Raw genomic sequence first — 24,794 nt, forward strand, 5'->3', positions numbered from 1 at the left:
GTTGTAGCGTGTATCATAATTCCATTCCTTTTTGAGGCCTGAATAAGAATTTATCGTGTGTGTATAATATCTTTTGTTTATCCATTCACCCAGCAGTGGACATTTAGGTTGTTACCACTGGGTATCTGTATTCTTAATTAGCCCCCATGTGGTTCTGGTGTCTAACAGGCTTGGAAGCCACTGGAATTAATGTTCTTTTGGATAAATTCTGGGTTTGTATATAGGAAAAGGCTTAGGAGGAGGGCCAGATGCAATGTCATAACTGAAAAGATGTGACTGTTGGTGTTCTTAAGTTACTTATCTAGGTATATAGAATAAACAGCATAACCTCTGATGCCAATGAAATGCCCTGGACTCTAGCCAAATGTTCATGGTCTGTACTTAGGAAAAGAAGAGGCTTCACAGACCCAATAGCCTCCAAAGTTAAAATACATAGTTTTTACACAGTGGTGTGTGGGAGTGCTTATCTTCCCAACAAAGAGTTCAGGGACATCATGTTGGTAGTTCAAAATTGACCGTGGTAGGAGTATTTACACCTTGGAAATTGGAACACCCTACAAAATCAGGGCTTTTCCCTTTTGTAGAGCTGATTATTAAACATTAGCAGCACACCACTGACTACATGTTAGGTGTTCAGTATTTTTCTTCTTTTTAACAAATACCACTAACAAAAGAAACACATTTTAAAAGATAAGCCTTTGTTAACAGGCTAAAACCCAGAAATCCACAGTTTTAGGGTTTAGGAAGTACAGGTGATTGATAGACAGAGCTCCCATTCAGCCCCTCTCCTTAAACTCCATGTTGGATGAGGTGCGGGTTTCTCTGCTGGTGGCGATTTCTCCTCAGCCCTCTTCAAGTATGATCATGCCCATCAGTGACTGCTTTTCTTGTTAGATATTTGGCAATCTCTTCTACAGCTTCTGCCCATAGGTGAAGGTCTTTTTCAGTTTTGTCCTGTTTTTAGAGAGAAGCTGAATTTTTCTCTTTAATGCCCTTATCTACCCATGTTTCAAATGTAATGAAGACCTCCCTCAGTTTTCGTGGCATGAGATCAGAGGGGGGCCACACACAGCCTCCCAGACAACTCTGCAAATATGTTTGGGCTGTTTAATCAGACACCTTTTCTGCTGGCCACACAGTCCTAAAATCATCCCACGCAAATGAAGCTCAGCTCAAACCTTCTAAAAAAGAGCCCAGGTAAAAGAGGTGGCAGATAAAAAGAAAAAGATGGGCTGTAGGAATCTGCATTTTTATGACCCCCCCACCCCCAAACCCCAAGGGATGCCCTTAGTCCTTGGACTGCTCTTTGACAAATACTTTCTAAAAGTGTAATTGGCAAACACAGGCAGGCTTCATCCTGCAGGGGAGAGGCTCCTAGGTGATGTGTGCATCAAGCCTGATTTTCCCATATAAACAATTTTTTAAATGGTATAAAAAGGGGCATGCCCAAAAAGGATATTTTGTAAACATAGACAAGCTTATTCCAAAATTTATATAAAAAGGCAAAAGACTTAGAATAACCAAAACAATTTTGAAAAACAAGAGTAAAGGGGGAAATCAGTCTACCCATTTTCAAGACTTATAATATAGCTGCAGTAATAAAGACGATGTGCTATCGGCAGAGGGATAGACGTATACATCAATGGAACAGCATGGAAAGCCCAGAAATAGAGTCATACAAAATGCACAACTGACTTTTGACAAAGGTGCCAAGGCAATTCAATGGAAGAAGACTGACCCTTTCAACATCTGGTGCAGGAAGAATTCGACACGCACAGGCAAAAAACTGAACATGATCTAAACCTCATATGTTATACAGAAATTAATTCAAAATTGATCATGAACTTCAATGTGAAACACAGAACTCTAAAACATGTATAAAAAGCACATAGGAGAAAATCAGTAGGACCTAGGGTTGGGCAAAGAGATTTTTAGATTTGACACCAAAAGCACTGTCCACAAAATGGAAAAATTGATAAATTAAACTTCAGTAAATATTTTTGCTTTGGGGAAGGCCTTGTAAAGAGAACAAAAAAATCTAATTAGAAAATGGGAAAGAGATATGAGGAGGTGTTTCACCATATTGCATACACAGATGGCAAGAAAGCACATGAAAAGATACTCAACATCATTAGCCATTAGGAAAAATGCAAATCAAAACCACAGCGAGATATTACGACTCACCTATCAAAGTGGCTAAAGAAAAAATAGCACAATTAAACCAAATGCTGGTGAAGATGTAGAAAATCTCTTACATATTGCTGGTAAAAATAGCAAATGATTCAGCTACTCTGAACATGAGTATAATGGTTTATAGAACTAAATATACACTTACCATATAACCTAGCAATTGCTCTCTTGGGCAATTCCAGTAAAATGAAAACGAGTGTGAACCTCAAAACTCTACAGAAATGTTCACAGCAGCTTTAATCATAATAGGCAAAACCTGGAAGCACCCCACATGTTCTTTAGTGGATGAATGGTTAAACAAACTGATGTATCTGTACTGTGGAATACTATTCTGCAGTAAAAAGGAATAAGCTATTGATCAATGCAAAAACTTCTTGCATGGATGTCAAAACAATTATTCTGAAAGAAAAGAGCCAATCTCAAAAGGCTGCATACTGTATGATTCCACTTATATAACATTCTTGAGTTGTTACTCAATTATAGAGACGGATAGCTGATGAGCAGTTGTCCAGGCTTAGCATGAAGGCTACAAGTGGAATGAGTATACTAATAAATGAATAGCCTGAGAGGGCTTTGTTGTGATAATACAGTTCTGAATGTTTGTTGGTTACACAAAGATGCACATGTGATAAAACTGCATAGATACACACACACACACACACACACACACACACACAGGAGTACATGTAAAGCCAGTAAAATCTGAATAGGCTCTGTGGACTGCACCAGTGTCCATTCCTGATTTTGATATTGTATTATAGCTAAGCAAGATGTTAACATTGGGGGAGGCTGGGTGAAAGGTGCATGGAAAAATATTTTTTTGTATCTTCCTGAAAATCTATAATTATTTCAAAATAAAAAGTAAAAGAAAAATGGGGGTGATAGGATATTTCTGACAATTTTTCTGCAATAAGCCCTAAACATCCTATTTAATCAACCATAAAGGTTACATCTGTGTAATATGCTTCCCAAAGTGTAAAAATCGTGCAGTGCAATTCATTAATCACACAGATGGCATTTCATATGTGTGTTGTATATAGCTCATTTCTTCTTCATGCTAGTCAAAGAGATTTTCACTCATGTCCTTGAAATTACTGTGGGGAAACTGAGGGTTCCATTCACTGCTCTTTGTGGCCACCATAATTTATCCTATGAGGTTGTTGGCATTTGGCTGTCTTCAAATAAATCTTATTTTCTTAGATTGCTGCTGTGTGCCCCAAACTGTGAAACATGTTCCCTTTTTGAAAAATGCATGAATCCAACCTTAGATGTTTGAATTTGATCTTTTGATCCCTTATTATTTGTTGCTTCAAAAAGCCTAAAGCATGGCATGATTGGTAGCCCAAGGTAAAGACTTTCAGAACAGAGTTTCAACATAGACCCACAAAATCAGGTCTTGCCTCTTCAGCCACAAAACCTGCATTTTACTTTATAATATTAGTTTTTAGACATCACTGGAACATGATTTTAAAGTATCACCAAAACGCAGCATGTCATGTTCCCCAGGCATATCATTTTTAATTTTGAAGCTGCCATGTTCTAAGCTTCCTCTATGCGCCTGGCAGGAACCAAATAATGAATGGATCATGGATTTTGGAGCAAGATAAAAAGAATGGCTATATGACCTGGACAAAGTAATTTAGCTCTTCTTGATTTCTCATTCAAAGAACTAGGGGTAAAACTTTCTGTCCTAGAATTCTTTTTGTGAGGATAAAATGAAATCACATGTGAAAACTCCCAAGTACAGTGCCTCACCCGTAATAATTATGCAGTGATTTTTATTTTCTCTGTTCTTTCCTTTTCTCTTGTTGGAGGATTCTTTATTAATATTTCTGAAAATATTTTTTGGAACCCACCTTTGGAAATGACCTCTAGTGACATTTTGCCTGCCCACAGTAGAAAACCAGTCTGATAACTTCACAGGACAGTCTCTCCTGGTTTTTATTCATTTTCCATTTTTGCTCCATATGAGATCCACTCCGTTCTTTCTCCTTTGCCTACTGAGGAGCGATAGGTGTTGGCTGTTTAACAATGGGGTGCTGAAGATAGAAGGGCCGGCCAGCCATTGCAGTGCCAATTCAGCCAAGAGGGAGAAGCACTCCCATGTTCAGAAGAGTTTATGGTATCTTGTTTGCAAATATCTTCTTCCATTCCATAATTGCAGTACTAGGTATTTACCCCAAAGATACAGATGTAGTGAATTGAAGGGGCACCTGCACCCCAATGTTTATAGCAGCAATGTCCACAATAGCCAAACTGTGGAAAGAGCCAAGATGTCCATCGACAGATGAATGGATAAAGATGTGGTATATACAGACAATGGAATATTACTCAGCCATCAGAAAGGATGAATACTTACCATTTACATCGATGTGGATGGAACTGGAGGGTATTATGCTGAGCGAAATATGTCAATCAGAGAAAGACAATTATCATATGGTTTCACTCATATGTGGAATATAAGAAACAGAGCAGAGGACCTTAAGGGAAGGGAGGAAAAACCGAATGGAAGTCATCAGAGAGGGAGACAAACCATGAAAGACTCTTAACTATAGGAAACAAACAGGGTTGCTGGAGGGGAGGTGGGTGGGGGATGGGGTAATTAGGTGATGGGCATTAAGGAGGGCATGTGATGTGATGAGCACTGGGTGTTATACGCAACTGATGAATTATTGAACTCTACATCTGAAACTAATGATGTACTATATGTTGGCTAATTGAATTTAAATAAAAAAAGAGTTTATGGTAAGAACAGATCAAATGCAGGAGTGATGGGTGATGTGGCTCATATAAGAAAGTTGTTGCAAGCATTTTTCTCCCTTAATGCATTGCATATTTCCTTTATTGTATTAATTACACTAAAAGTTTGAAAGCATATTTTATTGCATAGAAGCCTAATTTATTTGTGGCTCACAGAATCTGTTTTATTACCTTAATATCAATGCCAGATATTGTATATATTATAATCTTATGAACTTATGAGACTGGCTCTATAAACCACAATTTCCTCACTTTACAATCTCCAATAAACACATAGATCAGAAATCCACATAAGTCACGTGGAGATTTTGTGTTCCTTTATACTGGTGAAGTGAGTTGAATTTGCAAATCACCTGTACTCATCTAATATTTCTGCATATTTGGGATTTTATTCATAAAGCCATCAAAAGTTAAGTAAAATTGCTTTCTGCTATTTCTTTTTCTATTGTTGATTATTTTATTTCAATCACATACTTAATTTCTAATTGGAACACCAAAAAGCCATGAAAAAGAATGTTGTGGGGGGCACACACTGCGCTTTAAGAACTCAGTTCATGGGGCTGATTCTTTCTCTGGGGACTGAGGAAATGGTTTGACTATAAAATTCCCATTAGCCAAAAATAAGCAGAATTGCCTGCAGGATTCATGGTAGGTACAGCCTTGGAGAGTAATAAAAGCCTGTTTTAAAAATGAACTCCTAAGGACACGATATAAGCCTGAGAATGGCTAGTCATATTTTATGTTTATCCCTCTTGATTATACTTCCATATGTTTCTGGAGAACAGTGTCTGAAAAATGCTTCATTAAAAAATTGTGTTGGACTGGGGTAATTTGGGGCTTATTGGTGAAGTCTCAGGGCTGGGGGTACCCGATCAGGTGGCCTGGAAGTAGCAAAGCATGGCAGTGCAGTCTGCTCTGCTTCCCTCTACCATGTGTCATGAACTGACTTCAAAGACCCCAACTTCTCTTTAATTTAAGTGAGTATGACAGTTTGCATGCTCACCCTCCCCCCAACAAAAGACAAAACAAGTTTGGGGGACCAAAATGGATTTTGGAAAGAAAAGGCACCCTCCTGAAAATTAACCTAACATGAGGCTTGCACAGTATGGGAAGAGGGGACCTGGAAAGTGTTGATATGCTTCTCCCTTCTAAGGTTTGGTAGGTGCTAGATGCTCAAGGACTTTCCTTCATTATGTTCTGCCCTAGCCTGCCTGGTCCATGGAGGGTGGTAGCATTAGTCAGTGTTAACAGAAACAGGCTTTGACATCTGAGTTGCTCCAGGAAAGGTTTACTGTTTCTGGAAGTGGAATAGTGAATTGAACTGGTCCACCTGCCAAGAGGAGGAGACAGGAGGTCCAGGGATGTCATCTTTTCAAAATTCCTTTCCTGTGGTTTACAGGAATAGCTGCATGTTAGTACTTACTATGTATTCCTAGTGAAATTGGACATTTCTTGAGTACCTGCTACACACAAAGTACTGTAAGAGACCTGGAAAGGGACATTTCAAAGGCTGCATACACATGAAGAAAGAGCACAGGAGCATACCCTGATTGGGGAAGTTTCTAGGAAGGCCCCCCAGAGGCCATGGCCTTGAGTTGAGTCATGAAGGAGGAGTTGGCCAGGCAAAGAAGGAGAGCCTGGGTGACCTAAATGTTGTTGTGGGGATGATAGAGATGGAATGAATGGATGAGATCTGGGTTTTTCAAGAAGGGAACAACATTTGCAAAATCAGAGGGTGAGATCTTTTGGACACATTTGGGGGGTTCTAAGTGCGGCATGTCTGCAGGGTGGGGAGTTTAGGGATAGCAGATAAGGGAATGAAAAAGTGAGTCAAGGCCAGGCCTGAGAGATATATATGCTAAGAAGTTTGAATTTTATAGTAAAGGTCAGTGGTTTTAAATCCTCTCCCACTTCCTCCTTCCAGATGCCCTGATCCAGTTGGTGTAGAGAAGAAAGGTTGGGGATGGGTATCAGTCTACACCTCAGCCGGGCTGTGAACCGTTAGTCATTGATAGAGTGCAAGCGTGTGAATGAGATTAAGACCCAGATTTGAAAGAGCACACACTGGTTGCTGCGCAGGAGGATGCTTGAAAAAGGCCCCTATCCCAGCCAAGAGAAACAATCAGCGAGCCTGTTGTAGTAGTTCAGGTGGGAAACAACCAGCAGCTTAGTTGGAGGCAGGATGGAGAATGGACAGGTAATGAAAGAGAACATCTAGAAGGTGTGTGTGTTGTGGGAGGGGAGGATAGGAGAAGGGAAATGTCAGCCTGCCACAGAGAAGTCTTGTGTAAGGTAAAGACTGAGTATCCTTGGGATTGGGTACGTAGTAGGCAGCTGTAGCCAGAGAGAGTGATGTTTCAGTGGGATGCTGGGGGCAGAAGCCCGATAACCCAGGTTGAAGACATTGAACCTGCTTTAAGAAGCCTTCAAGTTCGTTATGATCGGGGAAGGGGGATAATCCCAGGGACCTAAATGGAGTTGCAAGAATGAAAGGAAAGGGCCGGAAAGGTAGGCTGGGGCTCTGTTGTGAGGTGCCTATGGGGGATGGGGGTTGTTGTTGGTAATGGTGAGATCCAGCTCTCTGCTCTTAGGCTAATGGATACCTGACAGATGAGAAGGTTAAGCCTTTTTAGGGTGAGACCAGGTGGAATTAAGGCTTATTAGAAGGCCAATGCCATTTTTTATGGTCCTGATGATTTTTAACAGCTATTTTAACAACAGAATGATGAAAATGTGTGGTATTCTTTCTCCCTTGGGATAATGTGGCTGCTGAAAAAGGTCACAACTAATAGGAAAAATGAGTTTTATTGCTTAATTGTGGATTCAATTTATTTGTGTACTTCCTGTTACCATTACCATGTGTTTTCTGAGTTGACTAGTTGACTAGGCCAGGCTTCTCTACAAGAGTGTGTATGTTTAAAAAAAAAAGCTCTGAAATTCTATCCCACCCTGAAAATATTTAACATATAAAAAGCCAAAAAATACATGCATAAGTGAAATATAGCTAGTTTAGGCTTGTTTTTGTATTATTTTAGTATTGTAGAGAAGAGCTATTTGGAGGTATGATGGTTTTGATCAGGGATTCTCAGTGTTGGCACAATTGACATTTTGAGTTGGTTGATCCTCTGTGGTGCACTGTAGAGTGTTTAGCAGCATCCCTGGCTCTACCACAAGATGCTTGTAACACCCTTATCGCCCCCACTTGTAACAACTGAAAATACCTTCCAGCATTATGAAAAGTCTCCAGCGTGGGGGATGGGAAGAAGGTAAAATTGCCCTGGACTGAGAACTATTGGTTCTCAATATATATTGTAGTGGTTTTATCAGAAAATAACTACTTCCTCCTGCTGCAGTATGGATAGTTTTATTGAAGCTTGTGGAATCTGAGCAACTTTTTGTCACCAGAAGAAAACTAATGAATATTTATAAATTCCCTTGTCAAAAGTTTACTTAAAAATATTTAAAGAAAAAGGAGGGGCACCTGGGTGGCTCATTTGGTAAGTGTATGCCTTCGGCTCAGGTCAGGGTCCCGGGGTCCTGGGATCGAGTCCGGCATCAGATTCCCTGCTCAGTGGGGAGACTGCCTTTCCCTCTCCCTCTGCTGCTCCCTCTGCCGCTCCCCCTGCTTTGTGCTCTCTCACTCTCGCTGTCTCAAATAAATAAATAAATAAATAAATAAATCTAAAAAAAATGTTTAAATAAAAAAAAAAGGAAAAGGAAAAGCTACTGGTTGCTTGACCATTCCTCTGCTTACCCCATGGACCCACTCTTTCATTTAGTTCCTGAATATGCTGTCATTTAATTTCAATCTGGGTCACTAAGTTCTCAATGCAAAGGATATTATGCGGTAGAAAGTGCCCAAATAATACCACCTGTCTAGAACTGGGTGTGAACATGTGGATTTCATGCACGACATGGATTCTAGTGTTAGTTTCACACCTAATGCTTTCTAACTTTGACCAAGCCACTTTAATCTTCCTGTGAGAATTTTCTCATCTGTGAAATGAAGGAGATAAAGTATATTATCTGTAAGTTTGCTTCTAGCTCTAAGATTGAAATGTTTTGATTGTTTTTGGGGGTTGTCCCCCCTGCCATGCACCACATCCCCCAGTGCAGTGCCACCCAAAATGCACTCTCTAGGTCGCCAGTGGTCTATAGACTACATTGCTGGTCCACGTTGAGTTAAGTACAGAAAGAGAGAGTAAACAACTAGAAATGGTTATTATAATTTGACAGAGTAATTTTATGCCTGTTACATATAATACAAAAAATTGAGCTTATAGTTTGTCTTAGTCTTTTAAATTGAACTTTTTTAGTAATTCATTTTTATTATGCTTTATGAAGATAGCAGTCCACATTGGATTGGAAGAAGAAAAATAAAACAAACTGGTCTTTCACTAGAGGTAGTTTGAGAAGCACCGCCTTGAGGTATGATGGAAATATTTTTTTGCTTCTCTTTCTACCCTGGGCCAATAAGAAAGATATTTAGTATATTCCTCTTCTGGGGTTTCAGTGAAGAGAGGGGGAAGATACTGCCTATCTGCTTTATTAGCAGCATAAAGTTGGTGGCAAAGAAAATAAGAGGTAATTCTGGAGTAAATACGAGGTTCTCTTGGATTGTATGTATATGTAAGTCTTCACATAGCTCATGTTAGTGTCTTGCATCAAATAACGTGTTTATCTTAGAACAGAAACCCAAAGAGCAGTGAAAATGTCCATTTAAAAATTATTTTAACCCCAAGAATCCCTGAGATATACCATCTATTAGAATGTTTGGTATACTGGGACTCTGTACTAGCTGATGTTGGCGAGGTAGGTAGAAAATGGAAGAGGTGTGGATTATACTTGCTAAAGAGATTAACAGAGATGTTTTTAAGTCTATTCTGTCATTCAGACTCATTCAACATTTGGGAAAATCTGATACACAGACTCAGGTGTGGTAGACTGATAGATGAACAAGGGCAGTTAAGCAATGAGCACTTCACAGTCTGACCTTGGTCTTTAGATGTTAAATCAAGGTGGAGGAGCCAGCCTTCAGACTGACAGTTATTTGAGGGAGAAAGCATTGCTGAGTTCTCTGCACCATGGGCCACTTGTTTGAATACCTTTTATCCCATATTGAGTGGAATAATCCAGAGAGGCCTGTTCTACTCCTGGGAACCCTTCACACATGACCTGGCATTTTGCAGGAACAGTCTCTTGGCCTGCAGTTCTGCCTGGTCTGTATGGGTCTTGTAGTGTACTTCCTCCTCCAAAGTAAAAAAAGGCAAGATCTTTGCTTGCTCTATTAGCAGCAGAAAATCACCCTTTCTTTCAGTTTTTTTTTTTAATCCAGAGGATGAAAATATAGAACATATTTGGAAACTCCACTGGCAGACTTGGCAGGCATTTCATATTTACTTGGACTTAACATGAATTGGATTTGGTCCTCCGATTTCCCCACCTCCATCTCTCGGAACAAGTTATTTATTATCCAAGTGAGTCTGTGTTAGTGGATCAGACATGCACATGGCACATCTATTGTAAGTGTGTTTGTTCAGTAAGATTTATGCTAGCCCAAATTGTTTTATATTGGTTTTCATTGTTGAAAATTTACTGTATTCATTCTTGGTTTGGCTTAAGTATTTGTAGTGTGCTAGGGGTTCCTGTGGTTGAACATTTTATCACTGTAACACTTCATGCAAAGGAAATTAAAAAATATATAGTGAAAGCATTTCCCTAATATGTTTCCAATCAGCTGTGTACTTTAGTAATTTGATTTGTAGTAGTTCAACTAGAGAGAAGAGTGTTACTGCACTCTTTTCAATCATTCATAATTCTCTGGGAATTCAGATCATGGTTCCAAGTTTATGAAAATGTCTCTTGAAATTTTCTTCAGTCCTTTAGTATTCTATTTGTGTGTATTGAGAGGGTATTTTATTTTATTTTATTTTCTTACCACAGCAATACCGAAAAGAGTTCAGGGAAGGGGGCGAGTCTTTGGTCTGTATCTGGGACAAGAAAAACTGATGTGGATTGAGGTTGATTGGCTTGCCAGAAATCATTCATTGGTACAGAGAGCCAGGTCCTTTCATTTGTGCATTATTCTATGTGTGTGTTCCAGCTTCTGTACTCCTTGGGCTAAGCAATCAGACTGTGACTTGTAAATCCCCTCGCCTGGTGGACTCCTAATAATCTCATATGCAGTGGCAAGTGGCATAGGCAGGTGCATCTTCCCTGAAAGTGTAACACACGGGATGGAGGGTGATATTTGGATGAGCTAAATAAAGATCTAGGCTGTGATCCTGGCACCATTATTTCTTTGGCTCTTTCTACAGGGACTTAAGATAACTAGCTTGTTTCCTTTTTTTGAGGATCTCTGGCCTTTGACTTACTTCGGTTTTTACAAATGAATGAGCATGACTTCTGTTTTGGCTAGTAAATTAATTTGTGATAATCCATACATTTATAGTTTCGGATTTTCTTAATCCAGTTCACTATGTAAAAGTAAAATCAAAGTGAAATGTGAAATCATAGCTCTCAAACTGGGAAGCAAGACTTGGAAGGTTTCATCTGGTGAGGACAGTAGCTTGTCAAGGGTCTTAAGTGGGTATAGAATTTTGCAATCATTTCCTATTTTTAATTTTCTGCTTTTATTTCCTATCATGTTTTAAACTTCCCTCTTAACCTTCACAGTTTTCTGTTCATTTAAGTCTTATGAAAAATCTCCTCGCACAGTGGTGATTTTAGCCCTGGTTCTCCTCCTACTTCACTAGGCATAAATAAAGTTGTGAGGTCATGCATGCATTTTGGCCAGGAGAGTTCATCAATCCATGCTTTTCCATTTGAAAACACAGTCTGGGAGGTTAATCTTATCAGTAGTCAAAGAATTAATGTAAGTGAAAACCAAGTGGATATTTAGAAGGCATAGTTGTGTTTTGGAGAAAATAGCCACGGAACATGATTGTTCCCACTATCGCTAGTCCTGGCCTAGAATACCTAACTTTTTTTGCTCCAAAGATGAAGGAAGTACACGTTCATTCTTGGTCTTTTTTCCTGCTTCTGTGTTTCCTGTTTAGGTTGCACCTATGAAGGAAATACCTATAACAGCTCCTTCAGATGGCAGAGTCCTGCACAACCCTGTGCTCTACGTCAGTGCCAGGTAAAGTCTATTTTCCTCTCCATGGAAAACGAACCGATAAAGTCTTCCTCAGAAACATCTCTTAGACAGCAGAGCACAAAACCAAAAACAAACCGAAAATAAAACCAAAAACAAATAAAAAAGTCCCCAAATGCATACTTGTATCACTGTATCCTTATACATATTTATTGTGACATTCACCATAACAAGACGGGTACAGGATAGATACTATATAGCACTCACTTCCAGAAACATGCAATGGAATTGTTCACCATTGTTAAATTGTGCCTGGAAAATCTCTGGGAAGATATATATGTCCTTGGGGAAAATTCATGTCTTCCTGTGAGTCAACTTTGAGCAAAACCTGAATTCCTGTTAGCAGAAAGAGGTATTGTTAGAGGATATATGTTTTCCTTCTTTGATTTAAAAACATTTTGAACTGGAACCATTCTGTAAGCTTATTAAATCAAAGCAATTAGTGCACTGTAAACTCAATGATTTCAACCTGACAAATGTGAGAACCACCAGTTCAGTTCCTAAGGAGCCCACTGTGGTTGGTGCTTGCTGCACCCTGCGAAGTGTTCTGATTCTGCGTGACTCTAGTTGTTACAGGTCTTCAATAGAGCAAGATAAGGAGAAATGAGGAATCTCAATGTTCAAACTCCTTTTCTTATCTCTAAGGAAATACTCAGTTAAAAAAATGCTCATCTAATCTTGACATTATTTAAAAATTCTCTATAGAGAAAATGCTGTTAAATCATTTTACTCTTAGCCCCATTTTACTGTTCCAGGATATGCTCTTGCATTTAAAGGGGAAAGAAAGGGGCGCCTGGGTGGCTCAGATGGTTAAGTGTCTGCCTTTGGCTCAGGTCATGATCTCTGGGTCCTGGGATGGAGCCCCGAATCGGGCTCTCTGCTCAGCGGGGAGTCTGCTCCCTCTCCCTCTGCCTCCTCCCCCCCTGCTCATGCTCTGTCTCTGTCTTTCAAATAAATAAATAAATACAATCTTTAAAAAAAATAAAGGGGAAAGAAAGATTAGTGTGATAATGCATATTTCTTTTGGATCTTATCTAAAATACGCTGACATTTAGTTTACTAAAATCTGACTAATAAGCAGCCATGCTGTTACATACTCACAGTGGGCATACTCACTCGAAAGATCGTCAGTTATTTATTTGGCTAAATGTTCAGTTCATTTGTGTAGTAAATCCAAATTATTTGTGAAAATAAGCAGTAGGTAGAACAGATGTAAATAATAGATTAAGTGAATCGATAAATATTTGTTGAATTTTTGTTCTGGGTTATAGATTCAACCAGCTTCATGGAACAAAGAGATGAGAACAGTGAGTTTTAATAATATCAAAAGTCCACATTCATTCTAAAATTTGCACCACCCCACTCACACCCTGCTTCTTGACCAATGAAATTTCCACTCTGATAGGGGCACTCTGGAAGCCCTGGTTAAACTGTCTTTTAAGCGAGACAACCTTGTTGGAGTTGCCTTTTGGAGTGTAGTATAACATTTTTATGCAACGGCCAGAGATCTTGAAGATCCTCAAATTGTATGGACCTCAAATGGCATGGTGAATGTTGCTACTTTCAGATGAAGACTTTGTTTGAATTAAATGAAAACTATTATCTGGGAGGAAATATTTTGTTGACTCAGTAACACATGAAGCCATTTTCAAGTGTTGACACTGAAAGTCCTATTGCCTATCATCTTTGGCCACCAGCCACTCATCAAGCCCACAGAGAATGATGCAGGAATATCCCATTATTATTGGAAGCCATCCCAACGACCAACAGCCCTAGGAGTCAGGAAGTGCTGAACTGAGAGTAGAGCCCAGAGAGGCGATTCTACCTACCAAAGATGAACTTTGCCTTTTTTTTCTCCTCCTTTTTAAAAATGTTGCCTAAGCCCTGCTAGCTAGTTTAGAAATATCATTTCATTCAATGGTCATAAAAGCCAACCTCTAAGGTAGTTATAAAAGCTGTTTCTCTACTCCTCTGGCACCTTCCCACTCCTGCTTATTTTCTTCCTTCTTTAGGGAATGAGAGCTCATCCGTGAATGTGGGAAATAGCCACTTACTGGTACCTATCAGGGAAGGCTTCCTTTAAGACCCTCCTCTGCAGAATGGCACAATTGCAAACTCTTTAAGCCCTTCCCTTCTCAGGGCACAAGAGCAGTAACAGAGGAGAGAGTGGGGCGAGTGAGTACAAAATACAGGCTCTGCCACTCACATAGCTTGTTTCTTCTCCTCTCTGGACCTCTCAGTGTCATCTCCTGTGCGGCCAGGATGGTACCATCTCCTAGGGTGATGGTAAGCATCACCAAAGACAGTTCCTGGTAGAGGCTGCATGGCCTGGGCAGGATTAGGTACCAGACAGGTAACAGCTAGTCAAACGACCTGGTTTATTTCCATTTGAGTTGAATTCTACCTTCTTTCTTTCTTTCTTTCTTTCTTTTTTTTTTGATATTTCTTTCTTCTTTTCTTTCTTTTTTTTATGTTAGTCATCATACATTACATCATTATTTTTTGATGTAGTGTTCCATGATTCATTGTTTGCATAGAACACCCAGTGCTCCGTTCAATATGTGCCCTCCTTAATACCATCACCCGGCTAACCCATCCCCCCATCCCCCTCCCCTGTAAAACTAGCTGCTTTCTTAAATCCTCCTACCAAAAGAGTTTCGATGGTGAAAAATTTACCTTTATTTTCCACTTTTACTTTCTTACTAAAGAGAAAAATCTGAAGATCACAAACAGGAAATTCATGCTGGGAACAATTCTGAATCCTCCATCTGGATTGCAGATAGGAAAGGGAAATTGATCTGGGGCCATAGCTTTTTGCATTGCTTCAGTTATGTAACTAAAGCACAGCTCCTTTTTTGATGTTGTAGATTGTGATATTTTGACAGTTGCTCTTTTCTTTCCCAAATGTGATATAGACCACAATAAGTTCCTCTGGGAGTGGAATCCTCAGGCCTCACAAATATGAAGACATCTAGGATATAACTTTCCTTGTTGGCCTGAGATAATATGGTAGCAGACAGGATGAAGAAAATTATCTAGTTGTCACATTGTTAACATTTTTTTCAGCCTGTGCTAGCCCTCCCTGCAAAACAAAATTAAACAAACACACAAATCCATTTATAAAATGGGTAGAGAATATGGAGAAAATTCTTCAAAGGCCAACTCTGAAAATTAATCAAAAAAATGTTTCAACTGACATTAAAATACTAGAATCCCAAGATCAGTTTGGAAATGAATCACTTGATTTCATTATTAAGATCTAAAGGCTCTATTTTTCCGTATATGGTATGAACTTTAAAGTAGTTTTATCTAATCTCATCATTTGATGCTTGAGAACCAGGCTCTCTATGTGAGGCAGAGTGAAATTTCTACGATTGCAGAGCTAGTCTAGATATTTCTAGAAGGGTGGTAAATGAATTAGGTCTCCAGATGCTAGTCTGGGGTGTTACACATGTACTCTGTGCTTCATCATTAATGGCTTAAAGTGTAATAACAATTATAGAAAATATAGTCAGCGTTGACAACTTAAAACAATTGTGAATGAACAGCCAGACTCTGTCAGCTACTGACGGACAGCAAGAAGGTCTTAAATACTAGATTTAAAAGAAAGAACTTTGGGCCAAAGAGAAAGACTGAGGTCAGGGTCAAGACAGGATTTGTGCTCCGAGTTTGAAAGCATCCAGGCCGTGAGCTGGGGAGATGGGACCTCACTGGTGCCATGTCCTCTGGACCTGATGCCCACCCTCCTTTGCACTTTTGGTGTCCGGACTCTTCCCCTACTCCTTTGGTTTCTTTCCCAAAGTGAGTCACTCCTCAGTGGGACTTCGGGGCTGACATGTTTGTGGCATTCTGTTTTTCAGGAAGGTGTTGTCACAGAGTCTGAGCTGCGATGTGTTGTTCATTGTAAAAATCCTTCCAAGCATCTGGGAACGTGCTGCCCCACCTGTCCAGGTAACATTCGTGGGAAGGGAAGCCTGCCAGGCTCCCTGCTACAGCACATGACTGTGAAATCTCTGTGTGCTCTTTCAAGAATGCAGGATTCTCCCCCTCTGGACTGGAGCTTGTCTCCCTTTGTGTCTTTGTACATCATGGGTTTAGAGAGCAAACTCCTTTGCATAGAAATGTCCGGTTGGACTCTCCGGTGTGCCCAGGATGAATGCAATGTGCTGTAGGTCTTGGCATGCGGATGCTTCAGGCTCCGGAGGCCTGCTTTCCACTCCACAGGGCCACAGGTAATGCTTACTTTGGAAGGAGAGGCTGTGGCTTTCTCTTGCTTCCAGAAATGTCTTTTTGCTGCTTCATATTGCAGTATCTTGGCTAGAACTTGCCTTGGTGATGAGGTGACCAGATGTTTTCTGAAAACTGAGAGCTGTGTCCCTAAGTGAATTTAACTTAGGGTTTTGCTGGTCTCAGTTTTCGGTGTGGTACAACAAGTTGGACCCACTGTCTTTTAAGAGGGCCCCACTGCCTAGCTGACAGCAAAGGGATCTTTCCTTTCCAGTGGCTAGAGTGTTTCCTCTTACTTTTCGGAACAGGATTACAAAGGCCTCCTGCATCTTTTCTTGCCCTTACATACGAGCCCAGGGATTTTGAGGTGAGAGATTTTTTTTTTTTCTGATCCTTTAAGCCCCTGGCCCATGCTCTCAGACAGATGTTCTGAGTTTTGGTTTTACTCTGAGTGCTTTTCCTCACTGGAGGCAATACTGACAACTAGTACTCATTGCTTTTGAGATTAATCTCCAAAGGGCCTTCTGTTCTGCAAAACTTCCTGGGGAATGGCTCAGGTACCATGCTGGGATGCTCTGCAAAGATGAGCCCTGCTCCCTTTGCAGGTACCTACTTGCCCTCCCCTACCCCATACAGTCTGAGACACGTCTGGACCTGAGTCCCGTCCAGAGAGTCCAGTTTTTCTCATCTTTAAATGACAGTGAGGACAGTTGCTCTCCACTACCTCTAACCTTCCTGAGTTCCCTGGACGGTCTTGATTGAGCCAAACTTCCTTTCCACACTGGGATTTCTGTGAAGCTTGTGTTCTTAGATGAGCTTACGAGAAGGCCAAGAACTGGTTGAAAGTAAAAGAATTCTTTCCATAATCCAATTATTTTGTATCTATCAAACAGAGTTTGTTTGAGTGCCTTTTGCCTCTGAATGCATTAAGTGCTTTGTATTATGTAACCATACTCTTAAATGCCTAAAGGGTCCTTATGAAGTTAGATCAGTAGTTCTCTAGGCTGCACTTTAATATCACCAGAGAAGCTTTAAAAAAAAATAAAGCTGGATGCCCTGGCTGCATTTTAGACAAGTTCCATCAGAATCTCTGAGGGCAGAATCCAGGCCTCCCACATAATTCCTATACACCGGCAAGCTTGAGATGGATAACAGAGCAAATTTTATATGCCATATAGATTTAAAAATCATTGTAACTCTTAAATATGAATTCAGTTGCGTTGAAGAGACTGTTGCTTTATTGGTACAGAATCAACTCAGCGTATGCAACATTCTTCCTTACTTATGAGATCATCATGTTTTTAGGCTGCCTTTGGAAATGTGGGCATACAAATAGCGGAGTGAATTTATTTCAGCAGTTGAAGTTGTCATATTTGAGCAATTGCTTCTTTCATTTGGCTTTTGGTTGAGTTTCCAGGAAGGAAAGGCTGAACTCTATGATTACACCTACTGCCGCACTCAGCCCTCACAACCGTCCAGGGAGGAATGAGGCACTGTCCACAGTTCACACAGGAAGAAATTCGACCCAGTGAGAATAAGTACCTTCCCAAGGCCCATGAGGTGGGGTCAGGCTCTGGCCCCTTCTCTTTCTTGGCCACCATACTGCACTACCTACTCCTCCCCCTGCCCCAAACACATGCCATAACAATTGTTCTGCTTGGGTCCAGATGCCCTGGGAGATAGATCTTTAAAAGTTAGCATGTCAGTGCCACATGGTAGCCCCCTGGCACCTGCATAGTCTCTGTGCCTTTAGTTACGGGGTCAAGAATCAACTCCGCTCCCTCTCTTTGATTTCAAAGGCCAACCTTTGGGTGCAAATCAGAAGACTCAGAAGAGGCCACACCCAGAATGTATTGTCCTTTGTCTTGGGAGGGAGGACTCAGCCAAGTCTATGTAGGGACAGTTGAGGGAAGCCACAGGGTATTCTCCTTGGTAATTCAGAAGGACTGGCATCTGTCATTGATCATAGAATGGTATTCTGCATAATGACAAACATGTACAGTCTGTGGTCACTTTCTTCCTGAAACAGATTTCAGGGCATTCTTGCTGGTCTGCTTTTTCCTTTCGTCTGACTTTACTCAAGGGTGGTGGGTTGTGATGGGAACAGTTTATGAAGAATTCTTGTTTAAAATTCCCTTATTTAAGTTGTCAGATGTAGATTGTTGTGGTTAATATGTCTGGCAAACTGGATGACAAAACCAGTGTGCAAACATATATGAAAGAATTGAAGACATTTTGTTGGAAGTATGCTTTGGAAAGAGACATCTGGGCACCTGCCATTATTAACAAGGCTGGGATATAGCCTCTGGAGGGACCCAAGCTTACTTAAGTGTCAGTGAGAACAGCAAAGAGGCGGTTGGTTGCTAGCTCTGGCTGTGGGTATCAGGTAGACTTTAAAATCACAGTTGCACTCAGTGATTCAACTTCAGACTCAGTAGCATTTGTTTCCATGTCTTTCCGTTGGACAAAGGGCTCCATATCTAGATTTAAAATGAAGGGGTCCAGCAGCCAGACTAGTTGGTTATGGGTAATCCTTGTTTCCCCTTACCAGGTACCACGAGCTTCAAGAGTTTGGTGGGTTCTGTTGATGACTTCAATTGGCAGGACTTAAATACTTACTCTCAGGGGCATGTGTCAGTCTCTCACAAGGGCTCCTTTTGCTGATTTTTGGCACCACTGTGCTGGCTCCAACACTGTCTACTGTGTGGAAAGTGACCTCAGCTATTCTGACAAACACCTTATGAGGATGGTCCCGAGGAAAGTGGCTTTGCCATTAGCTGACAGTCCTTTCATAGCCTGTTTGACACGGGGTGACTGGCCAGCCTGTGTTTCAGGTATTTGTGGGATTCCTTAAGAATACAGCAGTGTCCTGAGCATCTTTCTGAATTGGAGACACTTCCTGGGCTTTTCGTCTTATTTTTAGACAAACTTGGTGGCTAAACCTCTTTAATAGCACATAGGATAGGTCTGAAAAACTGTGTGACATCTCTTTCCCTGCCTTTCCCCCTTCCTGCCATGGTGCCTGACCCTCTGTGTGGTTCAGCTGGCAGATCAGAGCTGAGTTTGAGTTCCAGCTCTGGCACCTGCCGACTGGGTGAGTCACTTCCTCTCTCTGAGCCACATTTCCCTCATCTATGGAGACAGTGACAAGAGTCCCCACTTTGTGGGCTCACTGTGAAGATGGAGTGAGATCGGGGGTACAAAGAGCCTGGTAGAGGCTGGACAATTCCTGAATATTCACCAAGTGACAGCTCTTCATGTTTTCTGCTCGGTCACTTGACTTCTCTTGGCCTTCTTCTGTTTGCCTCTTCCAGCCCCTCTGGGTTTCGTTTCCCTGGCTGTGGTCAGGGTGGTCATGATGAGCTCCTTAGACTCATAGGGCTCACCATTGTGCAGTGTTCCCCCCTGGGCTGACCTGGCTTTCACCATCTTTGCTTTCTAGCATCTTCAGGTTTCTGGACACTTGTCAATCTTTGGTACTTCTTTTTTTAACTATGAATCAATCTTGTCCTTTGGTTAAAGAGGACAGTCTGCTAGGTAGAAATGGAGTGGGAGGTGGATAAACAGGATGGATGAGCAGTGGATAGAAGCATAGTGTCAAGCTGAGCAAAGGCTACTGCCCTAATTCTAAACTTTTCCTTACCTTCCAGGCTGTGTGTTTGAGGGTGTGCAGTACCAAGAAGGGGAAGAATTTCAGCCAGAAGGAAACAAATGTACCAGGTGTTCCTGTGTTGTAAGTATTGCCCTGGATGTTCTAAGGGTATTCCTTCTGCTGAATCATGGCTGGGATCCACCAAGAACAGCCCTGATTCTCTTTACAGTCTCTCTTCCTCTCCCTCCTGACATGGAATCAAGGAAAAAGCTCATCGCTCTAGGGCAGGTTTCTCAGCCTTGGCACTATTGACCAATAGTTCTGGGCTGGGTAGTTCTTTGTGGTGGGGGCATTGGGAATGCATGTTCCTGTGCATTGTAGGATGTTTAGCATTATCCCTGGCCACAGCCCATTAGGTGCCAGTAGGACTTACCCCCCTCGGTTATGATAACCAAAAATAGCTGCAGACGTTACCACATGTCTCCTGGAGAACAAGATCACACCTGGTTGAAAATCACTCATTTTAAAGAGTGAGGGAGAAAAGCTGGTTTCCCTCCATCTGCTTCTTCTTTGGGAAGATCTGGATTCTCTTTTTGAGGTAGCTGTTGAGTTCTTCAGTGCAGTCACATCCCCCTCTGCTTAGAGGGGGATAAGTGCAGCTTGCCTCAATATATTCTGTAGGGTGAGAAAACCTGATCTGAGGCTTGGTCATTTTCACTGGGGGATGGACAGGAGGAAATGGGCACCAAACTGTGCATTCAGAGCAGAGTAGGGATTAGTGAGACAAAGCCGTAGACTTGCCTTTCTAAGAATTGTTGACTTGTGATTCATATACTAAGGATAGCTTCCAAGTACTTAGGAATGAAAGAAGGAAATTGGTACTAAACTGTGCATTCAGAGCAGAGTAGGGATTAGTGAGACAAAGCCGTAGACTTGCCTTTCTAAGAATTGTTGACTTGTGATTCATATACTAAGGATAGCTTCCGAGTACTTAGGAATGAAAGAAGGAACTTGGTGTATGCCATAATTTTAAAAGGATCTTTTTAATTAATTTATTTCAGATTTGGAGTAAGATCATTACTGGTGATGGTGGTAATGGTGATGATGGGGAGTCTAGTCTTAATCAGTGCTCCAAGTTATTTATAGTAGGGAGTTAGTACAACCATATATTTTTATAACTTTTTAATCTTTTGTAATGAAGAACAGATAGTATGCATATCAGAATATTAAAAAAAATACACGGAGAACGCCAGTATCCTAAAGTAGAATCATATGTGGATCATCACAACATTTGCCATTTCTTTACATATCTTTTCTAAAATCTTTCCCTTTCCCTACATCACACATTAAAGTGAACATGACCAAGGTTGATGGTTTTTGTATGGGGTAGAAGAAGGAAAAGAAGGAAGGGAGGGAGAGGGGATATATAAAAGGTATGTAATATGAGATGTATAATACCCATAATACTATAATAATATACAAAAATATGAAAGTGAGTTCCTGATGAAGATGGACAGGAGTTTGCATATTCAGACTCAACTGTCAGTTTTTCTCCTTTGCTAATTATGGTTAAATAGCTTTATGTTATTTTTTACATAAAGAAGCCTTTATAACAAGCCTATTTCTTAATTTTATTTCTTCCATATTGGTAAAGTTTTCTGATAATTTTTTAAGTTAATCTCATTCCTTTGGGTAAATTGAAGAAAAACAAGGCACATTTCAGTAGGAAATTTAATTTTTTAATCTTTTTTTTTGGAAAGATTTTTAACTTATTCTTTAGAGAGAGAGAGAGCAAGAGAGAGCACAAGCAGGGGGAGGGACAGAGGGAGAGGGAGAAGCAGACTCCCTGCCGTGCAGGAGTCTGAAGTGGGGCTCAATCCCAGGACCCTGGGATCACGACCTGAGCCTAAGGTAGACACTTAACTGACTGAGCCACCCAGGTGCCCCTCAGTAGGAAATTTTAAATATGTACCTGCGTGAATTGTCTTCCCTGTAAAGGTGTGCTGAGATCAGGCAGGTGAGCCTCCTTGGGGAGGAAATTCAGAAGGTGGCAAGAGGACAGTCTCCTGCAGTTTTTCCAATGATGATCATACAAAGTTATCTAATGTCGGGAATGGGAAATGAGTTTAGAAACTATACATATAGGGGTCACAAACTCAAATGTGTTCAAGGTATTCAGATTTCACGTGTTTGTAAGCACATAACGTGCTGAACAAAACATACCTGAGGGCCAAGTTCAGGCCCCTGGAAGTCATTTTCAATTGAAGAAATAAAAATCCAGGGATGATGTTTCTCGCCCAAGCTTTCCTGCTAGCGAGTTTTCTCCAAATCTCTTTATCTTTTTTATATTCCTGTATTTTAATTTCCTAATTTCTTAATCCCATATTCCTTCTAGTTCTCTGTGTTGCCACCCTTAGCACATAAGCAGTGAATGGCTTTTTCTTATGTTCCTGATGTCAGTCTCAAAGCTAATAGGGTAAGAAGAGAGGAGGGAGCTCTCGCTTGGGGATAAGACATTTGTGCCTAGGTTTGCCTGTGAGGAGAGCCGTGAGAGCAGTTTTTCTTTTCGTAAATATAAAAATTTGAAGTGTCAGGTTTGTTTTTTTTTGTAGTTGTTATTAAAATAACCTGGTTTTTTATATTCTTTCACTTTGTCATGTTTTGATGTAGTACACTAAGAGAAAAAAAGATAGTGTTTTGGTAGCAAACAGTCCTGTTTTGAGAGTAGTGACCCAGATGTTTGCTTAGAAGTAATATTGCAAATGTACAGCCTGACCCTGGGACCATGAGGCCCAGAGTTTGATGGTGCTGCCCAGCAGCAGGCTTGGAAGCTTTGGCATGGAAGGTGCTAGGAGGAGTGAGGTGTCATCTTGCTGACTGAGGGGGCAAGGCTGGACAAAGGCTTTGGACAGGACCAGTGTGAGGCTAAATGCTCTGCTGGAGAGGCTATAGGAAGGGGTGTAGGCTATAGATTGTTCTGTAAAAAAAAAAAGAAGACCTTGTATAATAACATGTGCTTCAGTAAAAAGGAAAGCAATACTATCCTGTGAGAGATACAAACACATTTATGCATTTGAGCATGTATGTGGTATCTGTGTGTGTATATATTTGCATGTGTAGGCGTCTATATCTATGAGTGTGTATAGTCACATAAATATACAAGTCTATATAAACATGCCTATAAATAGAAATACAAACCCACACATGTCCGTGTCTAAGTTTGGATTCTCCCAGAAACAGACCCTGAGACAAGGATTTGCATGTAAGTCGTTTCCGTGGGAGATAGGAGGCTGGCAGAGGAGTGGGGTGATGAGATGAAGAGGGGAGGCAGCCAGTGGAGGGGATGTCACCAAGATGTCACCAACAAGACACCAAGGGGATGTCTGTGTTAGACCGTGTGCTCAGCCAGAGTGCACTCCTGCTGGGCAAACTCTGGGAGCCAGCGTGAGATTCATGCCTCTGAGTTTCCTGCTTGAGAGGTAAGGAAGAGGAGATATGTTTACAGCAACTCCCATCTGCTCCAGAGGGCTGCTGATTGGGTACCATTCTGAGGCTGCCGCTCAGGTGACAAAGTGGCCTCCAGCAGCAAGAGGAAGAAACATAGGTGCCGGCAGTTGGAAGCCTGGCGTGCACACTCATGTGCTAAGTGTGGGAGGACGGGGACGGGGCAGCAACACAGTCAGTGACAGCATATTTGTGTGTGTCTATGGTACCTAGACACACACAAACTACACTTTAATTTTTTTTTTTTTTTTTTTTTTTTTGAGAGAGAGAGAGCATGCACACTTGAGCTGGGAGGGGCAGAGGGAGAGGGAGAGAGAGAATCTTAAGCAGGCTCCATGCCCAGTGTGTAGCCAGATGAGGGGCTCGATCTCACGACCCTGAGATCATGGCCTGAGCCGAAATCAAGAGTTGGATGCTTAACGAACTGAGCCGCCCAGGCGTCCTCAGCACATTAATATGTTTATATCTCTGAGTATGTTTGTATATATGTGCATGTGTATGTATTATATGTATATATTTATATACCCATCTTTAGAACACTGGAGCACCAGTGTTTTCCTTTGCTCCTACTGCTGCTGCCTGGTCTGGAATTCCTTTCTTTTTCTTCTTCACCTGGTGAGTGCTTGAGCTCTCAGAGTTGGTTATCACCATCCCACTGCAACTCGTTGACCACTTTGTTCCCCAGAGAGTGGCAGCAACGTTTTCTCATTTGTGTTCCCGAGGCTCACGGCTCTCACTGGCTAGCTTGCCCGCCATCTTTTGCTTCCTCCTTCTCTCGCACGCACACAGGCACGCACATGCGCCCACACACACACTTCCAGGTAGCAGGCTGTAGCGTGATTACTGGTTTATCTTACTTTGGTCCGTGTTAGACCGTGTGCTCCATCAGGGAAAGAGCCATGTCTCCTAATGCATGTCTTTCTAACCTTGGTGCTTAGCAATGTGAGTGTTCAGTGATGTTAGCATTCTTTTATATTACTGTCTTGTGACGTAGTACATTACAACCCAGTGATCTCTTCTCTTCCAGTGACAATTCTGCCCTTCTGAGCTGGCCAGCCCCTTCTTGCCTAGGAGAATGGCTATTGTATGTAGATATCCCATTCTCATTAGATTTCTGTTTGTCTGGGAGACACCTTAAGGAGTCATGTACAAGCAAAGCTTCCCTAGTGTATGTTAGCCATCTCTGATGGATGACTTGCCAACTCTCTGAGGTGTTCCTCTCTCTCAAGGAAATATTGCATGTACCATGTGGCTTATATTTTATATCCAACCCTTTTAGTTACACTCTCCAAATGTGTGAAAATTGGTCTACCCATGTTTATGTGATGTGGTGACAGGGGCAGACCACCAGAAAGACATTTCATC

General features: G+C 41.2%; 2 protein-coding genes across 9 annotated transcripts in view; one reads left to right on the top strand and one right to left on the bottom strand.

Moving 5' to 3' along the window:
• The window catches only part of LOC113911067 (nascent polypeptide-associated complex subunit alpha, muscle-specific form-like), a 163,041-nt gene that overhangs the window by 44,503 nt on the left and 93,744 nt on the right, over positions 1–24,794 (bottom strand). The window lies entirely within an intron of this gene.
• BMPER (BMP binding endothelial regulator) overlaps positions 1–24,794 on the top strand; it is a 247,675-nt gene that overhangs the window by 43,659 nt on the left and 179,222 nt on the right. For all 8 annotated transcript variants that reach the window (XM_027574993.2, XM_027574997.2, XM_027574991.2 and 5 more), the window contains exons 4-6: positions 12,009–12,091; positions 15,967–16,057; positions 19,984–20,066. In XM_027574993.2, the coding sequence (XP_027430794.2) occupies positions 12,009–12,091; positions 15,967–16,057; positions 19,984–20,066 (257 nt within the window). The remainder of the gene's footprint in view (positions 1–12,008; positions 12,092–15,966; positions 16,058–19,983; positions 20,067–24,794) is intronic.

This window comes from Zalophus californianus, chromosome 12 (genome assembly GCF_009762305.2).
Source record: "Zalophus californianus isolate mZalCal1 chromosome 12, mZalCal1.pri.v2, whole genome shotgun sequence".
Lineage (NCBI taxonomy): Eukaryota > Metazoa > Chordata > Mammalia > Carnivora > Otariidae > Zalophus > Zalophus californianus.